At 39.8% G+C, this 10,947-nt stretch overlaps 1 protein-coding gene across 1 annotated transcript; it reads left to right on the forward strand.

The window, feature by feature from the left end:
* Positions 1–2,743: 2,743 nt before the first annotated feature.
* Positions 2,744–10,628, forward strand: cdc5l (CDC5 cell division cycle 5-like (S. pombe)). The gene is made up of 16 exons (XM_056768709.1): positions 2,744–2,933; positions 3,463–3,566; positions 3,680–3,841; positions 4,102–4,229; positions 4,301–4,400; positions 4,533–4,751; positions 4,830–4,974; positions 5,062–5,250; positions 5,337–5,485; positions 5,587–5,749; positions 5,882–6,046; positions 6,137–6,217; positions 6,580–6,822; positions 8,106–8,303; positions 9,767–9,979; positions 10,195–10,628. The coding sequence occupies exons 1-16, from the start codon at positions 2,889–2,891 to the stop codon at positions 10,297–10,299; spliced, it is 2,409 nt and encodes an 802-aa protein (XP_056624687.1). The 5' UTR covers positions 2,744–2,888; the 3' UTR covers positions 10,300–10,628.
* Positions 10,629–10,947: the final 319 nt, after the last annotated feature.

Below are 10,947 nucleotides of genomic sequence, written 5' to 3' on the forward strand. Positions count from 1 at the left end.
CAGAATTCCTCAGTGCTACTCGGGCGGTGATTGACAGCTGTCTGATGGCTGAGTCTCAATGGAGGGCTGTCATTGCTCTGCACATCTTCATTAAGTCTTGAGAAATACCGAATGGCCATGAGTTTCAGCAAACAATCCGAAACAGATTCTTTAAAAACATCACAAACTCTCTGAAAGATTCGCTTTCATGTTTAACGAACTCATTTACTGATGGAATTAAAATACTTGACATTTTAAACAGGTTTAAACCATGAAACAACGACACACTTGTTATTTTCATTTTTATAAAAATAAATAAAGACATGTACTGTACTTCAACATACTCTATCAACTATATGATCAACTAGAATATGGTGTTTGACTTCTCAGTAGTGTCGGGTACTGTAAAGATTTGCTGTAGTTTTACGGCAAGTTTGCCAGTAACTTACTGTAGATTGAATTACTACTTCATACTACTTTCCTATAAGTACTGTTTTCAATAACTTTAATCAAAATGAAAACAATTTGACTTTTGAGAAACAAAATGAGCAAGAACAGACAATAAATGCAAAATAATGACATTCTTCATGAGCATTTTTGTCCTTTTTTTGTAGAAAAAATAGTTTAAACTTCTTAAATTACGATACATTTACATAACAAGAAAAGTGACCTGACACATTTCGTCTGGTTTTATGAAAGATAAATATATTAACTAGATAAATTTGTAATTGAAATCTACAATAAGCTACTGACAAACCTGCTGTGAAATTACAGCAAAGTTTTACAGTGCAGCTACCAAGTAATTAGTTACTGTGATTGAATTAGTTTTCCCTTGAAAAAGTAAAGTTAGGGATTACTCTTAAATTTATTTGTTACGTGAGGTGTAATTAAACTAAATACTGTGTGTGCAATAGAGGAATTATGTATAACTCCCACATTTATATACTTTGGTCAGTTATTAATACTTTATATAGTTTTATATTATTTATTTGAATGAATTAAATAAGCCATTTCACGCTTGAATCACTGAACTAATAAAGGTTGATGTAGGATATAGAAAGTAATTGGTAATAAGTAATTCAAAACTTTTTGGACAGAGTCATTTGTGCAGTAATCTAATAAATATGTAACTAGTAACTAGTAATTCATTACTTTTTCAAAATAAATGAACCTACACTGCTTGTGTCTCATTATAGGTCTCAACTTATCAAGCCTCATTGCTTATAGGAGAAACAGAGAATGGTGAGTTCTCTCTTTTACACGCTGTAGAAAATACGTTTTCAGGGTTTATTATGTGTAGTGTGAATGGATTTGAGGAAGGAATGTCGACAGCGTCTCAGATGAATCAGTCCGTCTGGATGGACGTGTGGGGTCAGGAGAGGATTCTCATGATGGCTTCACCTGCTCTTTATTCTGTCTCTCTGAGTGTATTTTATTGTTAGTGAAGGAGTGAAATGGAGTCTGATAATGAGGCAGAACTGATGCTTGAGATGAATAATGAAGTCGACACTCGGCTCTGAATATTAAACATTCACCTTGAAAGTTTCTGAGACAAACTTGATATAATCACTGCTTTCTTTCACAGAACATTTATGATCAAGAACCGCAGGCTACACAAATGAACATTTCATGTCAGAAGGCTGACCTCATACGATTACTGTAAGACACTTCTTATATAACTGCATGTATTCTAGACTTCTACACATTATTATTATTTTTTAACTTATAATATTTGTCGACTTTGTTTCAAGACTAATAAACCAATAAACAAACTCTTGAGGAGTGATAAGCGAAACTTATAAAAAAGGACTGGAATCAACAAGCAATGATTTTAAATGATTCTCTCCCTCACATTCTGTTGCTCACTACACGATGAATTATCAATCCCTGAATAGCCCTACATCACACAATCATTTGTTTTTAAAGAGTTATATTTATATTAAGATACAGTTTGATTGTAATCGTATATGTTCAGTGTAATGACTGTGGGATTGACAGTAAAGCCGGACAAGCACAGAGAGATCTTTCATGACCTTTTACAGAGTTTATATGCCTGCTCAAATCTATGTTTTCATTACATTCATTCAGACCATTGAACATTAAGATTCCTGTGGGTTTCATTGTCATTTTTAATAAAACATGTAAAAAAATATGTTCATTAATTTTTTTGATGTTATTTGTAATAAAAATGTAGAAAAAATGTGTTTTATTAAAATTTTATGAAATGTGTAAAAAATGTAAAAAATTATGTTTCATAAATTGTTTTAATTTTATTTGTAATAAAAATGTAGAAAAAATATGTTTCATTAATTTTTTTTATCTAATTTATTATAAAAAAGGTAAAGAAAAATATGTTTCATCATAAGTTTTGTAATGAAAAATGTAAAAAAAAGTATCTTTCATTAAAAATGTTGATGTAATTTGTAATAAAAAACGTATAGAAAAAAGACACAAAAAATCATGTGCTCCAGTAATCTTAGACTGTCAAAGTTCATTGTGTGTTGAGATGTTGTGTTTTGCAAATACTACGGCAAAATCTTCTGTAGAATGACGCAAATAATACAAAGGATATTGTTTACTAATGCAGTGCGATTTTTGTTGCATTGTTTAACGTTTGTGTATTTTTTGTGTGAGTTCCTGCACGACACAATGTAATGTTTGCGTTGAGCGTGTAGTGTCACTCTGTAACTTTAGAGGGCGCCAGCGTGCTGAAGCGTCATGACGCAGCGCGTGTGAATCGCTAGACGAAGAGTGCGTGATAACCCACAATTCTCTGCACTGGGAGCCATTTCTGTGTGTAACGCGGTGCAGCTTCGCCTAAACGTTAAAACACAGTTTTCGGGTTTTATACCAAATTTCAGAAGAAGATTTTACTGCTCGAGCGCGTGCGAGGACTTTAAAGCGCCAAGATGCCGCGAATTATGATTAAAGGAGGCGTGTGGCGGAACACGGAGGTTTGTTTATAACGCACACCGTGTTTTCATTATTAACGTCACACTCTACTCGATTCATCAACACTGTTTCGTTCTTTCTAAAGTGTTTTCACTTCTTCATATAAGTTACTTGTTTTTGATTGAACGTAACACAACTGTACTGTGCTCGCTATATTTGATCTGTTTTATCTGATGTGACGTAGACATTCTGTCAATAACTGCACAAAGATGTGTATACTTTTTTGAAAAAAATTTAGTAGATCCATTGATTTCTTGTATACATTAAAAGCTTGTGTATATACATTTATACATCAGAGTGAATGAAATTTTAATGGATCTACTGTGTTTTTTCTAAAATATACACATTGCTGAACGCTGTGTTGTTGTGATGTTGCAGCGCACAGTTTTGTCATTAAACATGTTGAATTGAGTAAATACATTTCAATCTGTAGTCCTGTTGTGAAATCAGTCTAGCTCTTATATTTTATTAACCTTGCCTATGTGTTTATTTATAAATGATTTCTCTTGTCTTTCGTGGTTTTCTTAACAGGATGAAATCCTCAAAGCGGCTGTGATGAAATATGGCAAGAACCAGTGGTCTCGAATCGCTTCCCTGCTGCACCGCAAATCTGCCAAACAGTGTAAAGCCAGATGGTACGTTTACCTTTGATTCGGGCTCTTTCGGGTACATTAGATTAGAAATGTTGGCTATGTAGGGAACTTGAGTGACAAGAAGATTGTTCAGGTCGAGTGTATTTGTGCTGCAGGTACGAGTGGCTGGACCCCAGCATTAAGAAGACAGAATGGTCACGTGAGGAGGAGGAGAAACTTCTGCATTTGGCCAAACTGATGCCCACTCAATGGAGGACCATCGCACCCATCATTGGCCGGACGGCCGCTCAGTGCCTGGAGCATTATGAATATCTGCTGTAAGTACAGTTGAACATAAACGCCATCAAATAAAGATCATGTTTTGGGTTTTAGGTGTGTTTAGCCTGTACAATCTCCTGCCAGAGAAACATTTTTTCTAAAAATAATACAAATCAGTAACGACAAATTATTGGGACAGATTATTATTTATATTTCTTTTTGGAAGCTGGTGACCTTCTTGAAGTTGATTGATATTGTCATTCATACACGTCTCTGTGGTAATAAATGAACGCTGAGCATAAATCTTTCCTGACTCCAGAGATAAAGCCGCACAGCGAGAGAATGAAGATGATGTCGGCGATGACCCTCGCAAATTAAAACCAGGCGAGATCGACCCCAACCCTGAGACCAAACCGGCTCGACCGGACCCAGTGGACATGGATGAAGGTGTGTGTGTGCATGAAAGTGCTGCAGACAGCTTTCGTAACATTACATGACGTCTATAAATGTGCCTGTAGATGAGCTGGAGATGCTGTCTGAAGCAAGGGCTCGCTTGGCCAACACACAGGGCAAGAAGGCAAAGAGAAAAGCCAGAGAGAAGCAGCTGGAGGAGGCTCGGTGAGACATGACGTATTCTTTCTCTCTGTGCTCTCGTCGGATTGGGGAATTCTTGCAAAAAATTACTAACATCTTTATTTTGAGGTTTTTATTATGAAAGCATCCTCACTGTCTGTCTGATGTGGTCTGCAGGCGTCTGGCTGCGCTTCAGAAGCGCAGAGAGCTGCGAGCTGCAGGCATCGACATCCAGAAGAAACGCAAGAAGAAAAGAGGTGTGGACTACAACGCTGAGATCCCCTTCGCGAAGAAACCCGCACAGGGCTTCTACGATACATCCATGGAGCAGTATGACCCGCTGGAACCTGACTTCAAGCGTCTGCGTCAGCAGCATCTCGACGGAGAGCTCAGGAAGTGAGTTGTGTTCGTCCAGCGTCACATCCCGCCGCAGGAGGCTCCGTGACTCACCCGTCTGCCCTTTTGTCTCTGCAGTGAGAAGGAAGACCATGATCGTAAGAAAGACCGACAGAAAATCAAAAAGAAAAAGGAATCAGATCTTCCCTCTGCCATCCTGCAGACCAGCGGCGTGTCCGAGTTCACGAAGAAGAGAAGCAAACTGGTGTTGCCCGCACCACAGGTAAGAGATCAGCTCAGAATGATGCCGTTGTGAATGCATCACAGAAATACGCAACGTAAACTCTGTGTTACTGCTTTGTGTTGTCAGATCTCTGATGCTGAACTGGAGGAAGTGGTTAAACTGGGTCAGGCTAGTGAAATCGCCCGTCAGACGGCTGAAGAATCTGGAATCACTAACTCTGCTTCCAGCGCTCTTTTGTCTGAATATAACCTCACTAATAGCTCAATGGCCCTGCGCACACCCAGAACTCCAGCAGCACAAGACAAAATCCTACAGGTTTGACTTTCAGTGTGTTGTGTTATACTGTAGCGCTTTGACATGTCTTCTCTAGAGTCTCACCGCGCCATTCCTTCATCTCACAGGAAGCTCAGAATCTCATGGCGCTGACAAATGTGGACACTCCTCTTAAAGGTGGTCTGAACACGCCCCTTCATGAGAGTGACTTCTCAGGGGTCACACCTCAGAGACAGGTGGTTCAGACGCCCAACACCGTGCTCTCCACACCCTTCAGGTAACCACACACAAACACGAACATTACATTTCTAAAGCTGGAGGAATGATATTTTAGTGATCTGCTTTGTGTGACGTCATCTTCATTTCCGTATTTCCCAGAACCCCCAGTCACGGATCGGAGGTCATGACCCCGCAAGGTGGAATGACACCCAAACCCCCGGTGGGCGTGACCCCCGGCAGGACCCCTCTGCGTGACAAACTCAGCATCAACACTGAAGAGGGTGTCGTGGATTACAGCGACCCGTCATTCGCTAAACTCTTAGTACGTTACACCCGTGATGATGGACTTGTGATCTTTTGTTGTTTTGATGATCGAGTGACTGCAGTGTCGAGGCTCTAATTGATGGCAGCTGTGTGCGTGTGGTCTTTGTGTTAAAATGTTTGTGTCCTGCAGCAAAGAGAGTCCCGTGAGCAGCTCAAACTGGGTCTGATGTCTCTGCCCCTGCCCAAGAATGATTTTGAGATCGTTCTTCCTGAAAACGCTGAGAAAGAGCTGGAGGAGGCCGAGGTGGACGAGAGCTTCGTGGAGGACGCCGCCGAGATAGAGCTATGCAAACAGGTCAGAGGTCACACACGCTAGCCATTAAACAAACGCACTGTTTGAATGTATTGTTATATGTTGTGTTTGACTCGCGTGATGTTTCTACAGGCCGTCAGAGATGCAGAGAAAGAGAAGGAACTCCGTCAGAGACACACGGCTGTTCAGAAAGATTTACCAAGACCCTCAGAGGTGACATCATCACACCTATCAACCAATCGCAGAGCTCAGTGCAGTATTGTTGGGTTATACTGTGTTTAACTTGACCTGGCATCTTTAAAACATCAACTTACTTTCTGATTTGATTCAGATTAGAATGCTTCGCTTACAAACCCGTTTAGATTTTTAATGCTGTATATAAAACATGTTTGTTTCTGTATTGACGTCTGATCCACAATATGTTTTTTTTTGTAAAGTTGTTTTGACAGAATGTGAACTTGTAAAAACTTGACTGACGAATCATGCAAAGTGAAAACAATAGAAGTAAATGGTTTCAATGTACATGCATCGTGTTTGTTTTGAGACGTGATGCTGATGGATGTGTTTGTCATCAGGTGAATGAGACGATCCTGCGGCCTCAGAATGTTGAACCTCCTCTGACGGACCTCCAGCAGGCTGAAGAGATGATAAAGAAAGAGATGATCACTATGATTCACTTTGACTGTCTGCATCATCCCTTCAGTGAGGCTCAGATAAAGAAGAATAAAGGTGTGGGATCCAACTCCAACAGCACTGATCACGTCACATACCTGGACAAGACCCCGTACCACAAGATCTCTGAGGACGAGCTCAAAAAGGTCTTTAACATTTTTATTTACTCATTCAACATGTCAGTGTGATTTGTGTTCCTGTATGATGCTTGTTTGGAGGGGAAATGTGCATATGTGGTCACAGGGTCTCGTAAACAGCCTTAACACTTGAACTCCCGGAAATCTATCACTTCGAGAATGGCAGCAGAGGTCATTTCAAAATCTCATATTATTACATTCAAAGCTTCTTTTGAGATTATATTAATGTCTGTTATCATATATTATAATGTTATCACTCTAAAAAGCCTCAAATTCTCAAAAACATCCTGAACTCAGATGGGCATACAAAGTACAATCGTTTAAAATTAAAAATTGATGTTTCATTTTTGTATTCATTAAGCAAAAGGGACAAGACCGCGCCAGAAGGTGTGTGCCTCACTTTGTGTCCGGTGTTCTGTTTTAGGACACCGGCAAGAGGAAGTTTTTTCACCGCAATCAAAATGTTGTTTTAAATAGTCTAAACCGCAACAGATATGGATTGATTCAGAATATTTTGTTAGATAAAACATGTTGTGAGTTTAAGAAATGATAATATCTATCCTTTTCAGTATATTTAGACTTTTGGATTTTACAACGCTCAGGATCTATATTTGGATCACACGAGTGCACCCTTATTGAACATAATTAGTAATAAAATATGAACAATGTGCATTTCATTGCATACTAAATACCATCATAAACACTTATGGACGTTTGACAGAATTAGCAGGATCAAAAACGGTTATAAAAAAGTTTTGGCTAACCATTCAGGAAAACAAACTGATTTAGAAAGCTGTATTTCTTTTTTGATGACATTTTGAGGGTAAGCTACGTTAAAGCTTAGCAATAAAAAAAATCAGATAATAAGTTGCTAGGCAACAGTGGAGCAAATCTTCAATGCCGGGAAAGAGCGCTGAAATGATCTAATGTCTGTAATGTATACGGTCAATTTGACCGCCATGCCAGTTCGAGGTAGAAATACTCAGAACTCTTTTCTGCTTCGTCATTTTTATAAAGCTATAATGTTAGAATAAAATATACGTATATTTAAGAAGTCAGGGTACTCAAGTTAAAATATATATTTTGTATAATTATTTCAACAAAGTTGTTACATTGCAAATAATAAAACGGTCAAAATGACTGCCTTTATTTATTATATTATTTATATAATATCAAAAAATTAATTTGATATTATGGTGAAATATTTCTTAAACTATTCACTTGTGAAGTGATTGTGTTATTGAGTTGTCGTGAGATGAAGCAGGTTTAGATGGTTGTGTTGTGTTTGACAGGCCGGAGAGCTGCTGCTTCAGGAGATGGAGGTGGTCAAACACGGCATGGGTCACGGTGATCTGTCTATGGAGGCGTATAATCAGGTGTGGGAGGAGTGTTACAGTCAGGTCCTGTACCTGCCCGGACAGAGTCGCTACACGCGTGCTAACCTCGCCAGCAAGAAGGACAGAATCGAATCTCTGGAGAAGAAACTGGAGGTAAGAGAAACTCATTTGATTCCAGCAGATGGCGCCGTAGGATTACAAGTGCACAGTTTATTCAGACACTATTATGGTATCAGTGCAGAAATAATCCCCTTTCATTTCCTTTAGAATGTGATGTTATTTAACATTTGTTTTTGTACTATAGTAAAATCACTGTAGTGTTTAGCCTTGGTTGGTTTCCGTTTATATTTTCAGTGATCATGAAAGTCTCTCAGTGGATGAATCTTGTAATGTACTAGAAACAGAGAAACCGAGCACGTTCGTGCTGCACAGAAATGACGGTCACCAGAAGATGGCCAGTCGGCAGTTTTTGAGTTTCGGTTGATCGCGACCGCCCCCCCCCACTCTCACAAAGAGTACGTCTGTTTCAAACGTCTTGGCAGCGTTAGGCGCAAATTTGGAGCGGTTTCACGCTCTAGCACGTTCAGAGATGAGGGGGAGTTTGAGTTTCTGTAGGAAGACGAAACTCCTGCGCTGGATTTATGTGAACACCATCTGCAGCGCACATTTGTGTGCATCTCGCTCTGTGTCAGAGCCCATAAACACCTTCAACAGCTGGACTCATGTAGATCTCTTCCGCTACACTAAAGCACGGAAACACAGACAGCGTTGATCATCTTCATGTTAATAGCCATTTATATTTTGACTTGTATCCAACGCGATTTACCAACACACGTACAGTATGATTTAATTTTAGGATGTGCAATCCCTGGAATGGAACCCATGACCTTGGGGTTGCTAGCGTCTCTCTCTAACCACTGAGCCACAGGAAAGGTTGTATTCTGTTTTAATTTCTTTTCACGCAAATATTAACAATGTCAGCCAGACCATCTACCAATAATCAGCTCTGTTGTTTTATGGGCCGAACTCTAGTGTGAATGAATGGTTTTACATTAAGACTAAATCAGTTTCATGCTTCGGTCGTGCTCGGCTGTGTTGTCTCTCTGCTCATCTGAAGATGTTTTACTGCGAGATGGTCGGTCTGAGGACACTTACTGGAAGTCTCCCGACTCCAGAATGAAAACAGATTCGTTATAATTGCATAATGGTTTGTTAAGAAGCGCTGGCGTGGCGTGTGTATGCGAGGTTTGTGTTGACGTTGGACGTTTGTTTTTGTTTCCGTGTCAGAGCTGTCGATAGAACTTGCCGCCGCGTTGCATTATTGAAGAACCAAACGTCTGAAAATGGTTTACGTTAGCGATGGTTTCAATTGTACGCGGTTCCGGCGTCTGGCGGTAAAATTGAATCCTGGTCTTTCTCGTGGCAGCTTGACAGCAGCAGCCGGTTAACTGGAGAACTTCAGCGAATGGTTTGTTTAATGCAGAGATTCAGTTGGCATCTTTTAGAGACGCATGATGTGAATAAAGTCTGTGCTGCTGTGGAAACTTAACAATAGCATCTCATCAGTATGTCTCCGCTCACTGTCTTGTGTACTCCCTTCCCGCATGTGTTGACAGGTCAACAGAGGTCACATGACCACAGAGGCCAAACGTGCAGCTAAGATGGAGAAGAAGATGAAGATTCTGTTGGGAGGCTATCAGTCTCGCTCGATGGGTTTACTCAAACAGCTGAGTGAACTGTGGGATCAGGTGGAACAGACTCATACGGAGCTTCACACCTTCGAGGAGCTGAAGAAACAAGAAGATCTGGCCATTCCTCGCAGACTGGAGGTGAGAGAAAGCACCACGCCACAGCGAATGAATGTTTAACACATAATTCACTTCACAAGACTTGCCCAATGTTGATCGATTTATAGTTGAGAACAGATGGTTCTTTAGAAATCCGTCTCTGTTTGTCACTGATATCATGAAATCTCAGTTAAAATGACGATGCGGTTGATTTGTGTATCATGGCTGTTAATCCCTCACAACTGTTTCTTATTCAGGCTCTGAGAGAAGATGGTCAGAGACAACAGGACCGAGAGAAAGAGCTCCAGCTGAGATTCGCAGACCTGATTCTAGAGAAACAAACTCTCTCACAGAAGTTCTGAATCATGTGACGTTTATCTCTTCATTTTCTCTGCTCGATACAGTACATGTCTGTGTGTTACCTTCACATGAAATAAAATAACATTTTTCTGTCTGACCGTAGCGTGGTCATCTGCATGTGCCATGTGTTCATTCTGTGAAGCTTCCTCGCACCCTCGCCGACTGTTCTCATGGACCACAGAGAGGTCTTAACTCGCTGAAATGTTGTGCTTTTTCTGTTCTAAAAAATAAGTGTAAATATTTTGTAACGTGTCAACTTTGTGCTTCAGGTTTTCAGGTTTAAATTGGCATTGAGATCATACATCATTTACATAATAAATCATTGACTATCGGTTGTGTCAGTGTCCGTTTTTCCACAAAGGATCAATTAATTCATATTTTATTTAACATGAGAGGAAGTTTATGCAGCTAATAAATAGAGATGACCTCACGGAGTCGCGTAGCTAAGCCTTCAATTCATCTCACATTAAAGACGTACTTTACATGAATTAAATGAAACGGCCATGAATTAATTCATGTGGTAAATAAAAGAGCTTAATTTAATTAGCTTTGTTGTCTATGCTCATCATTCATGTTGCTGTTCATTTACTGAGTTGTTGCTCTGGAAGTTTAAGCATGGCCACAGCAAACCCCTATTTCACTTCAATAAA

Source organism: Triplophysa dalaica, chromosome 15 (assembly GCF_015846415.1).
Source record: "Triplophysa dalaica isolate WHDGS20190420 chromosome 15, ASM1584641v1, whole genome shotgun sequence".
In the NCBI taxonomy this organism is placed as follows: domain Eukaryota; kingdom Metazoa; phylum Chordata; class Actinopteri; order Cypriniformes; family Nemacheilidae; genus Triplophysa; species Triplophysa dalaica.